This window comes from Oncorhynchus nerka, linkage group LG7, assembly GCF_034236695.1.
Source record: "Oncorhynchus nerka isolate Pitt River linkage group LG7, Oner_Uvic_2.0, whole genome shotgun sequence".
NCBI classification, from domain to species: domain Eukaryota; kingdom Metazoa; phylum Chordata; class Actinopteri; order Salmoniformes; family Salmonidae; genus Oncorhynchus; species Oncorhynchus nerka.
Genome location: NC_088402.1, coordinates 57,396,727 through 57,420,944, shown reverse-complemented (window position 1 = coordinate 57,420,944; position 24,218 = coordinate 57,396,727). Strand labels below are relative to the sequence as shown.

General features: G+C 42.3%; 1 protein-coding gene across 5 annotated transcripts in view; it reads right to left on the bottom strand.

Annotated features, from left to right (window-relative positions):
* The window catches only part of acot7 (acyl-CoA thioesterase 7), a 70,111-nt gene that overhangs the window by 43,663 nt on the left and 2,230 nt on the right, over positions 1 to 24,218 (bottom strand). For 3 of the 5 annotated variants that reach the window (XM_029664244.2, XM_029664245.2, XM_029664248.2), the window contains exons 3-4: positions 12,281 to 12,398; positions 6,842 to 6,998 (exon numbers count right to left, since the gene is read on the bottom strand). In XM_029664244.2, coding sequence (XP_029520104.1) covers positions 6,842 to 6,998; positions 12,281 to 12,398 — 275 coding nt within the window. Of the gene's footprint in view, positions 1 to 6,841; positions 6,999 to 12,280; positions 12,399 to 14,120; positions 14,252 to 23,727; positions 23,827 to 24,218 lie in introns of those variants that run through there. The other 2 variants (XM_029664250.2, XM_029664249.2) reach the window with 2 other exon arrangements.

Genomic DNA, 24,218 nt, shown 5'->3' with positions numbered 1-24,218 from the left:
TTGCGACCTGGCCAAGATAAAGCAAAGCAAAGTACTGTAAAGTACTAAAGTAAAAATACTTGAAAGTACTACTTAGTAGTTTTTTGGGGGGTATCTGTACTTTACTTTACTTTACTATTTATATATTTGACAACTTTTACTTTTACTTCACTACATTCCTAAAGAAAATGATGTACTTTTTACTCTATACATTTTCCTTGACACCCAAAAGTACTCGTTACATTTTGAATGCTTAGCAGGACAGGAAAATGGTCTAATTCACACACTTATCAACATAACATCCCTGGTCATCCTTACTGCCTCCGATCTGGCAGACTAACTAAACACTTGCTTAATTTATAAATGATGTCTGAGTGTTGGCGTGCCCCTGGCTATCCGTAAATTAAAACAAGAACATTGTGCCGTATGGTTTGATTAATATAATGAATTAGAAATGATTTATACTTTTACTTCTACTTTAGTAGATTTAAAACCAAATAATATTACTCAAGTAGGATTGTACTGGGCAACTTTCACTTTTACTTGAGTCATTTCTTATTAAGGTATCTTTAATTTTACTGTATGCCAATTGGGTACTTTTTCCACCACTGCTCAGGTTTCAGCATGATAATGCACAGCCCCATGTCGCAAGGACCTGTACACAATTCCTGGAAGCTGAAAATGTCCCAGTTCTTCCATGGCCTGCATACTCACCAGACACGTCACCCATTGAGCATGTTTGGGATGCTCTGGATCCATGTGTACGACTTCCACACTATCCAACAACTTTGCACAGGCATTGAAGAGGAGTGGGACAACATTCCACAGGCCACAAGCAACAACATGCCTGATCAACTTTATGCGAAGGAAATGTGTCGCACTGCACGAGGCAAATAATAGTCACACCAGATACTGGCTGGTTTTCTGATCCACACCCCTACCCTTTTTTTAAAGGTATCTGTGACCAACAGATGCATATCTGTATTCCCAGTCATGTGAAATCCATAGATTAGGGCCTTAGGAATTAATTTAAATTGACTGATTTCCTTATATGAACTGTAACTCAGTGAAATCTTTAAAATTGTTGCATGTTGCATTTATATTTTTGTTCAGTGTAACAATCATATCCTCTGTCACCACTGTGTTCCTTACGCCTTAAGGATAAATTAAACATGTTATTCTTATGTTTAGTTCACACAATATAATTTAAAGTATGCATTTAAGGTGCCTGTAATATAATACATGTGGCAAAAACGAATGAGGACATTAACAAATATATATCTATAGCTTTTAAAATATGTTTTACACTGGTGGGGATGCCAAGACGGAGGCAGGGTGGCTTTAACACAGCTTCCCCTATCAGTCATCTAGTGTATATATACTTATTTGGTTTAGACAGGCAGCCTAATTATGATATTCTTTTCACTAATAGGTATTTTGACCAATCAGATCAGCTCTGAAAAAGATCTGATGTGAAAAGATCCGATGTGATTGGTCAAAATACCAATTATTGGAAAAATATCAGAATTGGGCTGCCTGTCTAAACGCAGACTTAGTAGGTGACAATGGAACAAACATCACACACATCATTACATGCTGTATGTAGCCTTGGTCGGTAGGCTGTAAAAACGTAGCGCGGCTTCTGAATGGAAGAGGAATTGTGACAAGAAAGACTGCATTTGGGATTTGCATTCACGCCCAAGTTATAGCTGTGAAGACAGATGGCGTTGCCATGCCAACCATGCGCAGAATCGGGTAGCGCTTCACCCGGCCTCGTTAGCTCACTGCTCTCTACCACCCAGGAAGTCCCTCACATATGAGGAAGCAGAGGTTTATTTACATATCCTCAGCTCACCAAGACTGACACTAGGCTATAAATAGCTCTACTGGACCTCTTCACTGAAATGTAGGGGAGAGGGTGGGAGGGGAACGGATGAGGGAAAGAATCCGAATGAAGGCGATTCCCACTCCAATTCATGACCTTTCGAACCGATGGGGAGAGGAGTGCAATGCTATCAGATCACTGGCTCTAAATTTGAAATGGCTAATATCGCATAAGTGAATGTTTGATATGGCGTTGTAGTCTTGACGGGCTTATTGCAACCATCGATGGCCACCAGAATATCGCCAGCTGATCTCTCGTTAAACCACCAATACACGCTAAATTCGCCCGCACAGTTGATCTCAAAATGCAACCATTAGTGGTCAACACATTACCGCTCCCTAAAAGCTGATTTCGGTGTTACCTTAGTCCTGCTTGCTACCAAAGTCATTCAAATCCTTGGAATAAACAAACTCTTCTTTGTTTTTGCTTTGGAGGACTGAAGGGGAAGAGATGCTCAAATTGAGCTAAATCTAAGAAGAGAAATTTGCTCCCAGACTGGCCTAATTCAAACAACATTTGTATGCGGGGTTCACTTAGGTGAGGAGACTATCCTTGACTAGTCTGAAGCACAAAGTACATTCACATCCCCTTCCCTAGTCAATCCTTCATCCCATTCTTGGGAATTCTCCAAGGGAAGAATTCCATTCCTAGTGACTTTAAACACTCAGAATCCGAACCCCAGAAGAGATGGCCCCAAGATCTTTCTTTCTGTCCCTTCCATCCCCAAATAATCCATATTTTACTGGCTCTTCAGAACAATGTGTTCCAAGTACAAAGACAGGACAGCAGGGATCGTTTAACACTTGATCCGATGTTCAAAACCACAGACTTTCCATAGAAGTGAGCCAAGCTAAGACCAATGCAGAACTGCCGGCCTGCTGAACAGAACAGATGGGGAAGATAGACTATAAATATACTTTAGGGCGGGATTAAATCTAGTCATCATACAGTGTACTTTAAACTAAAGTAACGGCTTTTTGAACGGAGTAAACATTTGCTTATTTGATTGATGCTCAATGATTCACACAACAATGCATTTCTCACTCGAGGAATTGTGTTTAGTCTTATTGTCTGAGAATTTAGCCAAACGTCCTATAGAGTTGGTAGTGGATAGGCTACATCTGATGTGAAAACTTCAGTGTAAATCTCTGCTCCCTGTGGATGTCTGAGATGTGACTGTTTACATGCGAGACAATTATGCTCAATTGTGCGTGTGTTTGATGTTGATGATAATGTGTTTTCCTGTGTTCCAAATACGCCAGATATTGTTGTTGTGGGTGAAGGCCAAAGGGAGGTGCTCATTTTGGAAGTGGGTTGCTCATTTGATTGTTACATGGAGCAGGCCTTTGCTGAAAAACTTCTTAAATACCAGCCCCTCTATCACACTTGGACAGCCTTGGATATACTTGCAAGTTGGTGGCACTGATATTTGGCAGTCTTGGCCACGTACATAGGCTTACGGTACGTGGCCTTCAGATTGCCGGCCTGTCTAAGACAAAAGCAAAGCAACTGGCAAGGTACTTCTCTGTTTCAGCCACTATGGGCAGCCTAGCTGTGTGGAGAAAGTGTTTTTTTTGTATCCTTAAGTTTCCTTGTATTCAATACCTTTGACGTGTGTAAATCTTTCTTGATGTAATGTGATTTGTGGATTCAAGTAAAGTATTTAAAATGTGTGTGTGTGTGTGTGTGTGTGTGTGTGGATGGTCCACCCTGCGGGGAAAATCATCACGGCTTGTGCACACAGTACCCAGAGTTCCCCTGGGGGAGTGTGAGTGAGGCCACGCTGACGAGATGCACACTGACTGCTTGTGAGGAACCTGGGAGCCCGGTCATGTGACCACACAAACACACACAGACACACCCACACCCCTCACACATACAGTACATATATGTACCAACACACACACATTTACATTAACATACATGCAGACATACACACACACACCCTCGCACACCACATACACACACCAGCAAAAACACTCACACACACATTTACATTAACACACACAACCCAGTACCCAGCCGTCCATCCGTCACCCAGGGAAGAAGAGTATAGAGGCTAGTTTTCTATGAATATACAAAACCATCAAACCCTTACCACAACACTTCTATCAGTGAATAGGACTGTGGAATTATAACTGGTCTGTACAAGGTAGACGAGTAGGCTTGGGAGGCTATGGTCAAAAAAGAGGCACAAGAGGGCGAAATCTCAAATGTCACTTGGTGAAAACAGCCATAGATGTCGAACGATAAAGAGGCAAGGGCTTCTGTGTGTCCACAGAAGCCCTGGTACACACTCACACGCACATCTCTCTCTCTCTCTCTCTCTCTCTCTCTCTCTCACACACACACACACACACACACACACACACACACACACACACACACACACACACACACACACACACACGGCGTCTGTAGCCGACTGGGCCGCTGTTTGTGACGCCTGACACTGAGTGGAAAGGACAGAAGCAAATAATGTCTGCTCCCGTTAGCTTCTCTTCCCCTAGGGCCTGCAGGAGCCTTTAAAGGGCCAAACACTGGCACAGCACACACACAGTGGCACACATACACAAACACAAACACACAAATTAACACACATGCATACACAAACCCACATACATGCACACACACACACACACACACACACACATACACACAAACATACACACCTATATACATACACACACATGCATGCATGCACGCACGCACGCACGCACACACACACACACACACACACACACACACACACACACACACACACACACACACACACACACACACAGGGAGAATATGTCCCATGCCAAAAGGGAGAAACCCTGCTATCCTAAACATTGCTAGCATTTGTTTATGTACAGAATGTTATACTTCTATACTATTTAGTGGACAAAGTCAGTAGGATAAAGAATGAATGGAAATGAACAAGCGCAATCTTGTTAAAATGCCTACTGCAGCCCATTGTATTTCATAGGACAGACCTAATAGACTTCCCCATGGCTAGTTATAGTCCCTCCCCTCCTGACTGAAGGGTGTCTTTGGCTGTGCCAGTGTGGAGCAGCAGCACCAGCAGCATCAGCTAGCTCCTCTCTCTCCACCTGTCATCCTCATCGCTCTGCCCCCGCGTCTCCCAACCTGCTCCTGCCACACGGAGAAACATTGTTGCTGTGGCAACGGCCGCCTGGGGGATCACACTTTTGTTTCCTCTTCTCATCCCCCTCTCTCTTGCTCTCTCTCATCCCCCTTTCTCTCTCTCTCTCTCTCTCTCTCTCTCCCTCTCGCTCTCTCTCTCTCATCCCCCTTTCTCTCTCTCTCTCTCTCTCTCACTCCCCTTTCTCTCTCTCTCTCACCCCCCTTTCACTCGCTCTCTCTCATCCCCCCTTTCTCTCTCTCTCTCTCTCTCTCTCGCTCTCTTTCCTCTGATCCATTATTGATCTTAAAGGTAGACTCAGTGAAATGATGTTGCCATGAGCAGCACCGCAGATATTGAGATGGGAGTGATGCAGGACTTCACTCTCACACAGTCACACAGCATCTTGAGCATGTGCACAGGTTCACTTCAGGCTGTACACAGCGTGGTACCCAGGGTACCAAAACAGCGGAGAGGTTGAGCCTCGTGCTTCAACGCTCTTAGTTGTTGCGGAAATTGACCCCAATATGCTGTTTACTTTTTGCATCTGCCTCATTTCGCTGAGTCTACTTTGAACTAAAACACACAAATGTACATTATTTCAGCTTAGCATGCTAGTGGGAATGTCCAGTGTATTCATTGTGGCGATGCTAGGATCCAAACAAAACACACCAACAGTCATAACATACATGACTATTCTGTGTGTTTACTTCAAAGACAATTAATGGCCACAGCCTTTTTGGCCAAGACGCACATTGGATTGTCTCCTGCTGCTTTCCGTTGAGGTCACAGATATGATCAGAGTACTGCTTGGCCAGTCATTCGCAGCATTGTCATGTCAGCTGACATTTCAGGGTCAGAAGAGCATGTCAGGCCGTGCCACTGTGCTGTTCGCTCCCTTCATCCACGGGGAGTCTGTGTGTGTGTGTGTGTGTGTGTACCTGAATCATAAGTGTGTGTGTGCGTTTTAGCCGTGTGTGTACCTTCCAATATCCAACCTCTAACAGCAGTCTATATTTGTCTACAGTGCATGTCCACTCAGCCCAAGATTACATACATACAACAACACGCACATGAATGTGGATATTCAGCTGATGTGGATATACAGCTAATGTTCCAAAACATAGTAGCTAGTCCACACATAATGCCAAATCATGAATTGGGGACCAGGCAGGGGACTGATGTGTGCAGCTCATTGAGGAGTAGCCATGAGATATGAAGACAATAACTGCACTCACACCATTGGAGCACCAACATATCAAGTTAAATAACTACACCAGAATGTCACCACATGTAAACACCAAGTCTTTCCATTCTGAAGCATTTGATTGTACTGTGCAGACGATGTCAGCGGGGTAACATTATTCTGGTACGTATATGACATCATAGAAGTAAAATGTCAACGGAAGCAACATTAATGTCACAAGCCCTCATTTTGGGTCCAAGAGAACACAATAGGAAGTATTTTCTTTCCATTTTGTTCTTTGACTTACGCCGCGCTGCCCCCTAGTGACCGACCACCGCCAAACACAATGAGGTCATTCGTTAACCCACCCAGAGCCAATTCCAATGTACAATATTTGGCTAATTGGTCGTCCAAAAGTGTTGTGGCCAGACACACTCTCAGACAGCAAGTGTTACATTTGAATATTCAATGACATTCATCGACATGAAGGAGGGTACACTCTACGTTTTATTGGAAGAGGTACGCGTAATGGACTGTCGCTATGGTTACCTGTGAGGATGTTCTCTGACATCACGTGGGCCTGCACCTCAAACAGAGTGTGAAGGAGGGTACACTTTATGTTTTATTGGAAGAGGTACGCGTAATGGACTGTCACTATGGTTACCTGTGAGGATGTTCTCTGACATCACGTGGACCTGCACCTCCACGGAGTGTTTGGAGGCGTAGGTGATCTCGGCACTGACATGAGCCACCTCCCCGATGAACATGGGGTACAGGAAGTCGGTACGCTCCACGCGAGCCAGCTGCGCTGCGCAGCGATCCTGAGAGAGAGAGAGAGAGAGAGAGAGAGAGAGAGAGAGAGAGAGAGAGAGAGAGAGAGAGCAGAGAGAGAGAGAGAGAGAGAGAGAGAGAGAGAGAGAGAGAGAGAGAGAGAGAGATGCAATTCAGTCCAGGTTCCCAGCTTTGACAATGGCCAAACATTTCACATCATCTAGGTTAGATATGATCCTTCACAACCCCTGGAAATATATTATTTTTTATGGCCTGACAAAAAAAAGACACACAAGCAATGTCTTAACACCGACAGTTGTCTTTCATGGTTATATGTTTGGTTGTCTATGTAAGGAGCAAATGGTGTCTATACCCATTCAAGATATCCATGCAGACGTTCTCAGCCCTGGAGAGCCACCTAGTGGACTGTATAAATATGACAAGGTACTGGGAACGGCTATTTGTGTCTAGACAATGTTTATTACAATCTCTAGTACAACGACCAGATACGGACTATCTGCCCAAAACCAGGTAGGTTTACTTACATAACTATTTGAAGAGAATTTGATCATTCGTCCTCCTTGTTTCCCTATTGACAAACCAAAGACCTTCATTCAATTCTACTTTTCAAATTGAACTGCATCTCCATGTAGCACTCCCTAGCCTTCTACCCTCTCCTTTTCCCTTTATCATTCACCAGTCAACAACACAAATCTGTCGGGGATCAAGACGCCTTTGCTCTCTCTGATACCAACCAAACCTGTTTTACAGGATACTCCAACCTAAGCAAAAGCCAGCGCAAGAACAAGGCCACATCCGGAGCCAAATCCAAGACCACACCCAATGCCACATCCAAGGCCATATCCGAGGCCACATCTGGACCGGACAAGAGTTGGTATGAGCAGATTTATGGACAAACCTCCAATAATGTCAAATCAGCAACAACAAAAAAGAAACGTCCTTTCGGTGTCAACTGCGTTTATTTTGAGCAAACTTAACGTGTAAACATTTGTATGAACATAAAAAGATTCAACAACTGAAACATAATCTGAACAAGTTCCACAGACATGTGGCTAACAGGAATGGAATAGCGTGTCCCTGAATGAAGGGGTGTCAAAATCAAAAGTAACAGTCAGTATCTGGTGTGGCCACCATCTGCATTAAGTACTGCAGTGCATCTCCTCCTCATGGACTGCACCAGATTTGCCAGTTCTTGCTCTGAGATGTTACCCCACAGTTCCACCAAGGCACCTGTAAGTTCCCGGACATTTCTGGGGGGAATGGCCCTAGCCCTCATCCTCCGATCCAACAGGTCCCAGACGTGCTCAATGGGACTGAGATCCGGGATCTTCGCTGGCCATGGGAAAACACTAACATTCCTGTCGTGCAGGAAATCACGCACAGACTGAGCAGTATAGCTGGTGGCATTGTCATGCTGGAGGGTCATGTCAGGATGAGCCTGCAGGAAGGGTACCACATGAGGGAGGAGGATGTCTTCCCTGTAACGCACAGCATTGAGATTGCCTGCAATGACAACAAGCTCAGTCCGATGATGCTGTGACACACCGCCCCAGACCATGACGGACCCTCCACCTCTAAATCGATCCCACTCCAGTGTACAGGCCTCGGTGTAACGCTAATTTCTTCGACGATAAACGTGAATCCAACCATCACCTCTGGTGAGACAAAACCACAACTCGTCAGTGAAGGGCACTTTTTGCTCTTACAACAGGCCTACAAGCTCTCAGTCCAGCCTCTCAGCCTATTGCGGACAGTCTGAGCATTTATGGAGGGATTGTGCGTTCCTGGTGTACCTCGGGCAGTTGTTGTTTCCATCCTGTACATGTCCTGCAAGTGTGATATTCAAATGTACCGATCCTGTGCAGGTGTTGTTACACGTGGTCTGCCACTGCAAGGACAATCAGCTGTCCATCCTGTCTCCCTGTAGCGCTGTCTTAGGTGTCTCACAGTACGGACATTGCAATTCATTGCCCTGGCCACATCTGCAGTCCTCATGCCTCCTTGCAGCATGCCTAAGGCACGTTCACGCAGATGAGCAGGGACCCTGGGCATCTTTCTTTTGGTGTTTTTCAGAGTCAGTAAAAAGGCCTCTTTTAGTGTCCTAAGTTTTCATAACTGTGACCTTAATTGCCTACCGTCTGTAAGCTGTTTGTGTCTTAACGACCATTCCACAGGTGCATGTTCATTAATTGTTTATGGTTCATTGAACAAGCATGGGAAACAGTGTTTAAACCCTTTACAATGAAGATCTGTGATTTTTACGAATTATCTTTGAAAGACAGGGTCCTGAAAAAGGGACGTTTCTTTTTTTGCTGAGTTTAGAAGCATTGACTTCTAAATGAGCCTTTCTCCTATGATCAGATTATGCCAGCCATGACACGTTACATTAACATGCTCAAATATTGGCCCTTCCCAATTCTTTAGAAATGCATCCAGACAAAGATTCATTCAAAGTCTGCTCTGCATTCTTTACCTGGGTTAAACAATGTGGAGTATTAAGATATGGCCCTCAAGGAAGGGAGGAAGGAACGGATGCATGTTAACAGTATTGGGACACAGCCATTTTCTTTCAAACACACCCACACCTACACACACGCATACATATCCAAAGTCGTTTTGTCTGGGCAGATGAGGTGATGTTAATTTGAGGGACAGGTTCAGTTACAGTATGTGAGGAATGTTGGAGTGCCCTGAAAATGAAACCGGAGGCCATCTTATCTCTCATATAGGAACACCATGTGACCACTAACACAGCACACACCCCAATGAGCTTTGGGGGACTCCAACCCTTATCGAGGGGGTTGGGATCCCCCCAGAGGTCGGGCCCCCCAGATAGCATATAAACACGTCAAAAGCCATGAAATAAATGTTTAGAATTACAGTAAATTAGCTTTAAAACTGCAAAATATTCTCTCAGTCCCATGGAAAAATGTTTAGAATAGCAGGAAATAGCAGGAGATTCTTGATAAATATTGGCTTTTAAATATTATTACTTTCCATGTCGGCTCTTCGCCTGGAAATGTCCTTGTCTGGAGAAAAGGATCTCAATTTCAAACTCTCCAAAAAAGTGTTTAAAATGAAAGAAAACTGGCAATAATGGATATTAACTGGAAAAGTATCTTATGTAGTTTCTTGCAATAGCCCTCTGTGACTTTAAATAATATTTCTCTCAAAACTGCGATTCCCAAAAGATGTATCCGGAGATTTGGTCAACTCTGTCAGATTTGTTTAAAATGCTGAATGAATGAGCAGGGCCAGCTATACCATAAGGACCCCGTATTCATGTCCTCATTACATGTAGTGCCACGAGATCACTAATGGTCTGTAAAGTTCTCTACTTTTGATAGATTTAAACAAACAATATTGGAATCTCCATGGTCACGGACAATTTTCTTTCTTTATTTGTAATAATGACAATTACAACAATACTGAATGAACACTTATTTTAACTTAATATAATACATCAATAAAAGTCCATTTAGCCTCAAATAAATAATGAAACATGTTCAATTTGGTTTAAATAATGCAAAAACAAAGTCTTGGAGGAGGGTAGCCTAGTGGTTAGAGTGTTGGACTAGTAACCGGAAGGTTGCAGGTTCAAATCCCCCAGCTGACAAGGTACAAAATCTGTCGTTCTGCTCCTGAAAAGGCAGTTAACCCACTGTTCCTAGGCCGTCATTGAAAATAAGAATTTGTTCTTAACTGACTTGCCTAGTAAAATAAAGGTAAAATAAATAAATAAATAAAATTCCTGAGAGTGCATTCTGATGAAGATCATCAAAGGTAAGTGAATAATTACAATGCTATTTCTGACTAATGTTGACTACCCAATATGGCGGATATCTTTTTGGCTGCTTTGTTGTCTGAACGCTGTACTCAGATTATTGCATGGTCTGCTTTTTCCGTAAAGTTTTTTTAAATCTGACACAGCGGTTGCATTAAGGAGAAGTATATCTCTAATTCCATGTATAACACTTGTATTTTCATCAACATTTATGTAAATAGTATTTCTGTAAATTGACGTGGCTCTCTGCAAGATCACTGCATGTTTTAGAACTACTGAACGTAATGCGCCAATGTAAAATTAGATTTTTGGATATAAATATGCACTTTATCGAACAACACATACATGTATTGTGTAACATGAAGTCCTATGAGTGTCATCTGATGAAGGTCATCAAAGTTTAGTGATTAATTTTATCTCTATGTGTGCTTTTTGTGACTCCTCTCTTTGGCTGGAAAAATGGCTGAATTATTTGGTGAGTTGGTGGTGACCTAACAATTGTTTGTGGTGCTTTCGCTGTAAAGCCTATTTGAAATCGGACACTGTGGTGGGATTAACAACAAGATTACCTTTAAACGGTATGAAATACATGTATGTTTGAGGAATTGTAATTATGAGATTTTTGTTGTTTTGAATTTGGCGCCCTGCACTTTCACTGGCTGTTGGCGGGGTGGGACGCTACCATCCCACATATCCCAGAGAGGTTAACCCACCATTCCTAGGCCGTCATTGAAAATAAGAATGTGTTCTTAACTGACTTGCCTAGTTAAATAAAGGTGTAAAAAAAAACACAAAAAAAAAAACGGCCAAATAACGATTTCCGATTGTTATGAAAACTTGAATTAATCGACCATTCCGAATAATCGGTCGACCTCTACTGGACACATGCGCATAAAAACAGTATCCACGAGTTCATCTAACTCTGGGGAAGAAGATAAAGGGTATTTTTGCAAAAATCCCAAAGTATCCCTTTAAGACAAATATTTGTGGGGAAAAAAGTCTTTCAAGAATCCCTGAGCTCTAAAACAGCAAAATGTTCTCTCGGCATCATGGCAAAATGTGTAAAATAGCATGAGATTAGCTTTAATAATAATAATAATGCTCTTATAAAAATGTCACTGCATGTGACGCAGATGATTGTAATTACTAAAACATGTTCAGAATGTGCTAAGAATGTATAAGACAATACCATGAGGATGCAAATCAAAAGGAAGCTACTGGTGAAACTGACGAGGTAGGTACAGCTCAGGTGAAGTAGACTCTAAGACAGGGATGGGGCTTCTTATTAAAAAGCAGAGGGCAGGTGTGGTATGTGCAGGCTTTCGTTCTAGCCAAGCAGTAAGACGACAGATTATATTAATAAAACTGCAATTGAGGAACATTTTGCCTTCAGATATGCTGGTAGTGCAAGCACTATAAAATATCAACTTCGGGCTAACGTTTCACAGCTTTAGCAGCCACTGCTTGTTCCTAGTGCAAATCAGTCACACACACACTTTACCCAGTTCCGCACAGGCACACACGTACCCCAGGCTGCGTGTTGCAGTGGCGTGTTCCTATGATGCATCCAGCTTCCTCAATCATCTTCAGGATGGTGCCACCATGCACGTTGCCCACGATGTTGGCATCATCGGGACGCATGATCCTGGCACAGACAGAAATGGACAGCATCACAAATTAGCATTAGGAATAGAAGAATACAATGGCTTACTGTTCTCAAATGAGGAAGTTCTCTTCACTGCCTCCTACGTAGGTACATGAATTGCACCAGTACAGTTGCAGTAACATCTATAGGTGACAGTCTCAATAAGAAGGTTAGATCAACTGATCAGTAGACAGGTAGGTACTGTCGACAAAAGAGCAGTGCTACAGTTTTTTTTCTGTGACTCCCCAGAGCTTTTCTTGGTGCTACATTCGTCATTAGATCCCACTTTGTCAGCTGTTTCCCCAAAACCATTTTCTGCACTATAAATAAAGTATAGTAACTCTCTCTCTCTCTCTCTCTCTCTCTCTGTGAATGTTGATGCATTAGTTGAATATGAGGTGAAGTTAAGAGTTTTTGTTATTGAAAGTTTTTGTAGCTGGAGGGCTACAAAAGCCATTCTGTACAAACATTCATACACGCATTTGAATACTTTGTTTGTACTCCCATTGGTTCATTCTAGATCCAAAGGGAGTACCAATATTTTTTAATTCACACATTCTTGGTTCAATAATCATAAATCATTCTTATCAGTTTCATAATCAGAATGTTATATTTGTATAAATATTTTGATCAATGCTTTTTATGTTTTGTTTTTTGGTATGTCAGCGTTCAACGACCCTCACACACGCACACACACACACACACACACACACACACACACACACACACACACACACACACACACACACACACACACACACACACACAAACACACACACAAACAGCTCTCTCAGCTATTAATCATAGAAGTTACAAGGCAAATCTCCACTATTTCTGGCCAGATGGACTGAGCTTTTCTGTCTCCCAACAAATTTGGAGTATCATAGCAGTTAAGTCAGATTGATCACCCCCCATCAGCCGTCCCTAACTAACTGTGGCACGTTTCCTCTTTCTGTTCACAGGCCCCACTGAAGTGTGCTCCTACGTTTCCTCTTCCTGTCCACAGGCCTCACTGAAGTGTGCTCCACCTAAAAAGCCATCTACATCACACACCCCAATGAGTTAATGGCCTGCTCTGTTTGAATGTGTCATTAGGACAGTGGGCACACAGACATGATGTAGCGTCAATACACCCTGTTCAAGACTCCTGACAAACTCACTCATGCAGACCGTACACATCCATGACCTTACGTATCGGCGCACACACACACACACACGCACACGCGCACACACACGCACACACAGATAAGCATCCACAAATAATAGGACAGTCTTATACAAATCCACATTGTGTAAGCCTGCTACTTCTGATAGTAATCTTTAACATTATTTCACAATCATAAATTGACATTTTACATTTTGGTCATTGCAAGTAAAACATTCCTTAATAAATCAGCTATCAGTGAAATCCGTGCCAGTAAGAAGAGCCAAGTGCACTTCCAATTGGTCTCACTTTGATTCATATTCAATGCATAACTGATCCCTAAGTAATAGGGAGAAACTAATGACCAATAGTTTGCAATGTTATAAAATCAGCATTGTAATCACAATGGAGGTTACTGTATACTGAACCTGTCTCTTTACTTAATTAACTGACTAAATGACAAAAGGACACAGGTAGTCTGTCATAACTCACTCAAAGAAGTAGGCTACAAAGCATGATCATGGCCTCTGGGGGAAAAAATGTGTGTGTGTGTGTGTGTGTGTGTGTGTCAACTCTACCTGCTGAGTTGCTGTTTGGGACCCATCTCCAGTCTGCTGATTGAGGGAAACCTGTGTGCAACCTGTGTGTCTTAACACTCCTGCTGTCTGTCTGTCTATCTGTCTCTACAACCAGTCTGTGACCAGTCCATCAGCCTCTCTGCTTTTCATTTGCTGCTCTTCATTCACCACTCATCTCCCTGTTACAACCCACAATGACATCATACTCTGACACCATCACACTGACCCCGCCTCTGTTGTGATTTCCGGACTAACTGGCTTCCTAGCACTCGCTCTACTGCCCATCCCCATGGGACCTTGGCCAATAAGAGCTTCCCTCTCCATGTGGTTGCCATGGCAATTGCCATATTTGGAGAGCAGGACAGGAAATATTGTGGGGAGGTTGAGCTTTCATTTGATCTGGCAATGTAAATGTCATAATCATAGTCATTTTAATAATGAGTTACAGGAAAGAGATGTACGGTGTGATTGGCATGTGTAAAGATAATACAAGAACATCTGTCTGCATTACACTGAGATCAAATGTAATGCATGTGTGTGTCTGCCTATGTGTGTGTCCAGGGTTTATGATAAACCAGATGAAGCCCAGCACCTCCGTGTCTCTAATCTCAGCATCTCTCTTTTATGACTCGACACAGTGACACACACTTTCCTCCTTCTAACAAAGAACCAAATAGCCAGGATCTGTAAACCCGATAGGGACGAGAACCAGTTTGAATCTCTTAGATCAAAGCTATTTTTAAATCCATAGCCATCACAACATTACACATTTTCCCAGGAAAACGCCACTCCAGGGCCCAGTTTCTCAAAGCATTTAATACAGCTCAAAATGATCCTGTGTTGTGCTAAATTCTGTTCCACGTTAATTTTGTATCTCCCTTCTTTTGAAAAGTAACTGCTTAAAAAGTGGAACAAAGTTCTTATGCTATCATTATCATCCCATGTAGGCTAACCGGTATGACTATAACAGACAATAAGTCAACAGATCAGTGTAGAAAGTGTTCATTAAATCATCGCCAAACGACTATAATGTGTTGCTGATTCTCCTTTCGAGAAATCCATGTCCAGCTGACATGCCACAAGAAGAAACAACAACATGCAAAATACAAAATACAAAAACAGTTTACCTAAGCGGCGAATGGCAAACGACCAAACATTTTGCGTGCTTTCGAAAAATCCGCCCTGTCCCATGAAAGTGCATCATTGATGTAATTAAGACATTAAAAGCTGTGGTGCGTCCACAGGTACTACAAGCATATGACTGACTGAGGTTCAGCATCACCAATATTACATCAGGGTCGTGTTCAGTTGGATTTTTTTTTTTAAATGTTTCTAAACAGAAAATTTGCAGTACTTGATGGACACTCCAAGGTAGTCCCTACCAGTTTCAGTCTGTTTTCTTACATTTGATGCCTAATGAACACATCCCAATGTGTTCTCTCAACAGGCCTACCTAGCGAGAGAGGTATCTGTGAAACAAACACACACACAGCTGTTCCTGGCAGCCACTCCACATACACTTGTTTTCCAGTGACGTCTTCTCGATTAATATGGTAAGGAGAATAATTAAGGGGAATGAATAGCTGAAATATACGTGAAATGGCTTAACTGAATGAGCATCTTCAGGGTTAAGATGATACATTGCCTCTTGGAGATGTTCAAAGTAGTAAGCTGCACCAAATTTACTGTAAACTAAGTCTGCTCGTGACAAGAACAGAGAGGTATTGTATGTAACAAACGCATCATCTACAGTAAACATGTATCCAAAATGTTATCAACAGACTCCTTACCATGGCAGAGGCTGCAAAGTTGGTTCATACTAGCCTAAAGAAATCAGCGGTCAATTCTATCATTATGACATTTCGCAAAGAAAATAAGTCAGTTTGCAGAATATGCAATATGCTTCACCACAAAATGACATATTTGAATACATGTAAATTCACACAATATAATATACTACGTGTTGTATGTATCTTGTTAGTACCTGTATTCTTATGATGGCACCGGAGAGAATGGCTCCCCTTTTACGGTCTCCTAACCAATTGTGCTATTGTGTGTGTTTTATGGCGTTATCTGCTACTCTCTTATGACCGAAAAGGGCTTCTAGAACTCAGGACACCGATTACTCACCTCGTCTTGAAAGACAATTTTTTCTTTAATAAGTCAGAAGAGAGGGATTTCCTCCAGACACCTGACAAGGCCCTCATCCCCGTCATTCGCAGGAGAAAGAGACGGAGATATCGAGGACGAAGGTCAGGTGCCTTGTAAGGATCCGGCGGCAAGTGGGTAATTTGCCTTTACCATCGGTCCTATTAGCCAACGTACAATCATTGGATAATAAAATAGACAAACTACAAGCATGTATATCCTACCAACGGGACATTAAAAACTGTAATATCTTATGTTTCACTGAGTTGTGGCTGAACGACAACATGAATAACATACAGCTGGCGGGTTATACACTGTATTGGCAGGATAGAACAGTAGCCTCTGGTAAAACAAGGGGTGGCGGTCTATGTATATTTGTAAACAACAGCTGGTGCACGATATCTAAGGAAGTCTTGAGGTTTTGCTCACCTGAGGTAGTATCTCATGATAAGCTGTAGACCACACTATTTACCAAGAGAGTTTTCATCTATATTCTTCGTAGCTGTCTATTTATACCATAAATATGCTATTATTTTATATGGCCATAATCAAATAGGAAAATGCTCAACCAGAGGCGGAGCTCCTAGTGGCAGGGGACTTTAATGCAGGGACACTTAAATCTGTTTACCTCATTTCCAGCATGTCTGTCTCATCAGAGGGAAAAAACACGAGACCACCTTTACTCCACACAGTGAACCATCAGCTCTCCTCACCCTCTATTTGTCAAATCTGACCCTATCCGAGTTACAAGCATCTCCTCAGTCAATAAAAAGTTGTCAGATGAAGCAGATGCTAGAGGTGTTTTGCTAAGTGACTCAGTCAGTTGTCCACAGATGCTAAGCTGGATTGATATTCCAGGATTCTTCGATGTCATTGAGCAGTACACCACATCAGTCACTGGCTCCTAAGTCCATCGGTGGCGTCCCCACAGTGACTGTACATACTACCCCAACCACGCCATGGATTACAGGCACTGGCTGAGCTAAAGGGTAGAGCTGCCACTTTCAGGAGCGGAACTCAAACCCTGTTATAAGAAATCCCCTATGCCCTTCTCGCGGCAAAGCACCAAGCGTCAATAGGCTCTGTCAGGACTAGATCCTCTACATGGCTCCTATCATTGATATGGCAGCTTGCAAACTATTACAGACTTCAAAGCCACCCCGAACTGCCCAGTGACACAAGCCTACCAGATTAGCTAAATAACTTCTGTGCTCTCGAGGCAGTAATACTGAAGCATGCATGAGCATCAGCTGGATGACTGTGTGATCACCTCTCCAAAGCCGATGTGAGTAAGACCTTTAAACAGGTCAAGATGGAGCTGACACTTCCTCCGGGGAAGGACTGCCCGCATTCCATGACCATCTGACAAGTGTCTTCACGACATGTTGACAACTCCATTGTGTCAAACTCTCCAGAGCGCCAAGAACCTTGGCGTGATCCTGGACAACACCCTGTTCTCACATCAAGGCGGTGGCACGTTCATAGGTTCATGCCTACAACATCCTGCTTAAATGACTACCGACCCATAGCTCTCACATTGGTAGCCATGAAGTGCTTTGAAAGGCTGGTCATGGCCCACATCAACTCCATTATCACAGAAACCCTAGACACACTACAATTTGCAAGCAGCAACAGATCCAATCCATGATGGAATCACTTGTCATCTCCCACCTGGACAAAAGGAACAATTACTGAGAATGCTGTTCCTTGACTACAGTTCAGCGTTCAACACCTGGGCCCTCAAAGCTCATCACTAAGGTGCCTGGGATAAACACCTCCATCTACAACTGGATCCTGGATTTCCTGATGGGCCGCAGCCCAGGTGGTTATGGGTGTAACAACCTCCGCCACGCTGATCCTCAACACGGGGCCCCTCAGGGGTGCGTCTTAGTCCCCCTACTGCTCCCCGTTCACTCATGAATGCACGGCCACTGGCTCCAACACCATCATTAAGTTTGCTGATGACACAGACCAGTGGTGCTGATCACTGACAACGATGGACAGCCTATGAGGGTCAGAGACCTGGCCGTGTGGAGCCAGGACACAACCTCTCCGTCAACGTGATCAAGATGAAGGAGTTGATTGTGGAATACAGGAAAAGGAGGACCCACACCCCATTCTCAAACGGGGCTGGCAGTGGAGCTGGTTGAGAGCTTCAAGATCCTTGGTGTCTTGCCTCCCTACCACTATGATGGTCCAAGCACACCAAGACAGTTGTGAAGCAGCCCAGTCAAAACTATTCCCGCTGACTCTGGCCCCCAGATGGTGGAACAAGATCTACCTGCACCATCGCCAGGACAGCTGACTGGTCAATCACCACCTTCCGGAGACTACAGAGGGTAGTGCTGAAACCCCACCAAGTTTCTGACATTCAGGAATACCAGGGATCAGGATAAAGTAAGACCTTCTCTCCCCTTAAAAGATTTAGATGCACTATTGTAAAGTGGCTGTTCCACTACCCCCATGTCTTAAGACTCTGAACAGCCAATCAAATGTCTAAGACGGTCTGCATTGTCCCCCTCTTTTACTCTGCTGCTATTCTCTGTTTATTAAAAATGCAAATCACTTTAACTCTACCTACATGTACATAACCTCAAAGGTAACCTCAATTACCTCGGGGTGGCAGGGTAGCCTAGTGGTTAGAGTGTTGGACTAGCAGCTGAAAGGTTGAATGTTCAAATCCCTGAGCTGACAAGGTACAAATCTGTCGTTCTACCCCGGGATAGGCAGTTAACCCACTGTTCCTAGGCTGTCATTGAAAATAAGAATTTGTTCTTAACTGACTTGCCTATTTAAATCAATTAAAAAACAGTGCACCCACTCATTGACTGTGTACCGGTACCCCCTGTATATAGCCTTGCTATTGTTATTTTACTGCCGCCCATTAATTATTTGTTACTTTTATTTCTTATTTTTCACTTATCTATTTTTTCCTTAACACATATTTTTCTTAAAACTGCATTGTTGGTATTCGGCGCATGTGACAAATAAAATGTGATTTGATTTTGATTTGACTCTAATGACAGATTGACCATACTCTTTTCTACCCTCAGAATGACAGAAGACTCCATGGTGGTGGCCATGTGCAGGAGTGGGAAGTGGTGGAAATGGTGAGGGCCAGGAATGATATCGTGCTGACAAAAATAAAATGATTTAGTATTTAGTGATGCACCGATATTACATTTTTGGCTGATACCCGATATTTTCCTTGCCAAAAAAACAGATTCTGATACCGATGACGATATTGAACATTTTTGTGGCCTTCTAGTAGAGTTAAATAGTTAACACACACACATGGACGCATCGGTCTAAGGCAGTGCATCTCAGTGCAAGAGGCGTCACTACAGTCCTTGGTTCAAATCCAGGCTGTATCACATCCGGACGTGATTGGGAGTCCCATATGGAGGTGCACAATTGGCCCAGCGTCATGCGGGTTTGGCCCGGGGTAGGCCATCATTGTAAATAAGAATTTGTTTTTAACTGACTTGCCTAGTTAAATAAAGGTTACACACACACCACACAGACCAAAAAGTTATTTTGTTGGCATTTACGTATTTCCTCATTACCAGTAAAACCTAATCAAAACCTATTTCTTTCACTAACTTGCTGTGCTGTTTTGTTGTTAATTTGTTCAGTCGTTTCATTCTCGATCAGGATTTCTCAAACTATGAAACGGCGTTTAGGTCGGCAATCAGGACCTGAATATGACTGCACGTCACATAATAATTTAATTTAATAATTTAACATAATAATTTAACACCTTAATACATTTTTTTAACGTAGGTATTACACATTCATTACACTATCACTTTATTTCATGTCACAACGATTCATCGTATGCTATGATGCTGGTAAAGTTGTCTCGCGCACCTACAGTGTTGGTCATAAAAAAAAGCTAGCTAGCTGATGGATGCAAACAATGTTCTTCCCCAAAAACATAGCAAAACGACATAATCTGTTTCAGTAGCTATAGCTAACTAACTATATAGCTAGGTGTCATCATCTAAAATAACCCTAATTTACAAGACAGTTATTATTTGATTAATGATGGTCGGACCCATCTATGTGAAGCTAGCCACAATAAGGACTAGCTAGAATAGTGGACTTTGCGGTTAGCCTTCAAAATAAAAGTCTGCCATTGACAGTAATGCAAATTAATACAAACAGTAGAATTATGCCATAATCATGCTAAACGAGGTTGGAATGTTCTTATATAAAATCAACAAAAGACAATAATTTGTTAATTTGACAAAAATCTGTTGAAATCACACTGGATGTATTATACTTTAGAATTGCATTGGGGGCATACTTATTTCACTGTACAGCCTTTACCTATGGATTGTGGATCAAAGACATGGGGTATCAGTCTACTCAGTGACACCCAGAGAACATTAGCGTCGTAGCTATTATTGCGGGACTCTGAAACAACTGAATTGAGCCACATTTATTGTCAATCTATGTGTATTGAATACTATTCCTGAGGAAAAACAATACTGGGTGGATGTTTTGGAGTCTGATAACTCTGAGGAGGACATTGGGAAAAAATATTGTGGTAAAGCTGTACAGTACAATATGAATGTCAATACAAACAATAGGCTGACTGGGGAGGTGATTTCACACAGTCACAGTCCTGCGATAAGAGCTACAATGCTAATATTTGCGTAAACTCTTCCCAGTTGTGTTCTGTGGGTGTCACCGAGTATTACGTCATGTACCTACATTATATAGGTATGCACATCAGCTTTGACATCGGCGTTAAACTAGACATCTGGCCGATACCGATGTTGGCATTTTTTAGCTAATATCGGCCGATTCCGATATGTTTACCAATATATCTTATACACCAATGCATCCCTAGTAGTATTGGGTCCTACATTGAGTTCCTAAATGAGACTGAGCAGGCCTGTCAAGGTGAAGGGGTCACCTATGCCATTGTGTGGGACAATGTCAGGTTCCACCATGCAGAGGTGGTTCAGGCATGGTTTCCAGTCCATCCCCGATTCCTGAACCTATACCTGGCCTCATACTCTCCTTTCCTCAACCCTATCGAGGAATTATTTTCAGAATGGAGTTGGAAGGTGTATGATCGCCATCCACATGAGCATGCCCACTGATGAGTCATGCGATGACATCAACCCAGACCAATGTCAGGCTTGGATTCCCCATACCAAAAGGTTTTTCCCTAGGTGCATCAACAATCAGGACATTCACTGCAATATGGATGAGAACCTTTGGCCAAATGCTCAAGACAGGCTTGATGCAAACTACTGCCTGTTAACTAGTTTATTTCTTTCAATTGTTTCCTTTGTTTAATTTCATCTGTTACAGTACACCCACATTGTAATTATATCTGAAAAAAAACAATGTATTCATGCATCAATAATTGTGGAAGATCTACAATGATCACACCTTTGATCACACATGAGATAGAAATGATGGAAATGTTATTTTCAGTAAATGTTGATGGGTAGTACAAGTGTATAACCTCATGTTAAAACAGTGTAATGTACTATAGTTTACAGTACAGTAGCATATTACTTTCAGAAACATGTATCTTGTATTTTTTGCTATTGGATTAACTGGTTGGTAGCCCTTTTGACTCACAGCCACTGTCATCCTGTACACGGGTTGAAAATGGCAGGTTTTGACATTGATAACCGCCTAAATTGGAATGCAGTGGCTGTACAGTAACATGCTATACAAGACATTAAAGCTCAAGTTCTCCGCTTCACAGCACTGTATGGGTTTTGACTGACAGCAGTTATACACTTTAGCACCACGTGTGCGACAAGAAGATGTCCCCATCCCTCTGGCTAATTGGGCTACATTTGCAAAAATTGTTTTTGTCTGAGTGAGGGAAATGCTGTAAATCGAGAGGAGTCGATGTGTTCTGAAAGATGAGATTATAATAAATACCGCTTTGATGTCATAGAAGCAAACCACACACCCACACCCAAATGTGCACTTCACATTTCCATTTTTGAAAACGAATGTCATTTACAGCATCGATGTTTATTATCGCTATGTTCGATCCACAGTTACAAGGATAACATGTTACACCCTGGCTTGCCCTGAACAGAATGAGCCCATGTTCGTTGTATTGTGGAGACAATTAGCTGCGGAACACACACTTGAATGCACTCATGACTCCATTCTATGAGCACTAAAATTACAATCTGTTACTCTGAAGTGCCTTTTGAAAGCCTAACACTGTAAGATCGTATTTTATAACTTAGCTAGTCATGTTGCAATAGAATAAGCTTTCAAATGATGCACATCTGACCCGGATTGTAATTTATTAATGGAACGTTTTTGGATTGCGTAAAAAAATAACTGTAATTGTGTTATGGTGGGAACTACAAGTGTGCTTGCTTCAGTTCCTCAATGGCAAAGCTAGGAGAGCTCAAAAAAAGCACCTTATAGTTGAAGGCTCTTTCCTTGAGTCAAAAAAGTGCATTGAAATGACTTAGTAACTGTGCAGTTTGGAGAGGTGTGTGGCCACTTGGAGTCACCAGTTAGACCTCTCACTCAAACCCTTGTCATCCTTTTTTCTTATCTTGCACCTACTCCAAGATTTCTATGAATATTATTGTGTTACTGAATGTATCCAGAGTATTTTGAGATTTTGTTATTGACAGATGGTGTGAAAAGTACAGTAAATGTCAAATGCATCTGGTTGGTGGCGAGTTTCCTGCAATTCTACAAATTTTGTCATGGGGTGCAGAGGAAATGGGGCTGTTTTAAAGCAAATGTTCTTGCAATTCTACACATTTTGCCATGTCTAATGTTTATGAACCCCTACCCTAAGATATCTTACAACTTTACACTGGTGTCATCTGCTGACACAAGGGTCACAAAAAGCATTGTCTCATCATTTGAATCAAAACAGTGCATATAACAGCATGTGAATACAAGGTTGTTACTAGCGTAATTACAGTGTTACACAGGCACAAGATGAACTTAATATAAAGTGTCGGCCTGCACGGCTATGTGTCCAGCGCTCATTTAAGATACTTTATCTGGGATTGATTGCGTTTGCCTGGCACAATGAAACAAATAGAATATAGTCGCAAGAGTTCAAACCCTGCCCATCTGGCACTCCAGGCAGACTACAGCAAACGCAAAAATGATTTGAATGATTTCAAATAGTCTATTGTCTAAGCTTAGTGAAGTCATCGACAACAGAGAATAGATTTGATCTGATTCAGATAAGGCCCAAGCTGGGAGAGCAAGGTTTTGTGTAGTCATGCCCTACGGTCTGGTTGGTCAAGTACCTAAAATAAGCACTTATAACTTGTACCGAACACTATCAGACACATTTTAACCAACATTACAAGAAAGTACAATCACATTACTCCAGATTAAGCCTCGCTGCATTGGCTGCCTGTAAAGTATCAGACCGACTCTTAAGGTTTTAATTTGAACATGCGAAGCACTACATGGCATTGTCCTCTCTTACCTGGCAGTAGTCACAGACATGCTTGTTCCATACAATCCAGTATAAATGCTTCCCTCCAAATTGACTGACCCAAGTGTAAACAAATGTCAGGGGAGGAGCCTTGGCTAATGATCAACGTATATGGCCGGTACATGTCTAGAAACTACTCACTCTCATTTACTGCGTTGCTATGTCATGGATCTGCTCCACCCTGATTTATGATCCGAAAGGGAGGTGAAGTTAGTTGGATTTCCGCTTTTGCAATGGAATGTTCCAGAGTAGAACCAAGATGATTTTAATACATTATAAATTATTTTAGTATGTGAGAGTCATAAAGCATTGTAGCCTACTACAACTTACAAACAATGTTGTATTATCATTTTATAGCTGACGATACTAACAAGCAGCTATGGTGTCCAATTGAATAGCTGCTACATAGAAATACATAACACTAGTATCCTTATAATAAGATAATAAGTCTTGTAATAAGACATTAATGATTATAACAAACT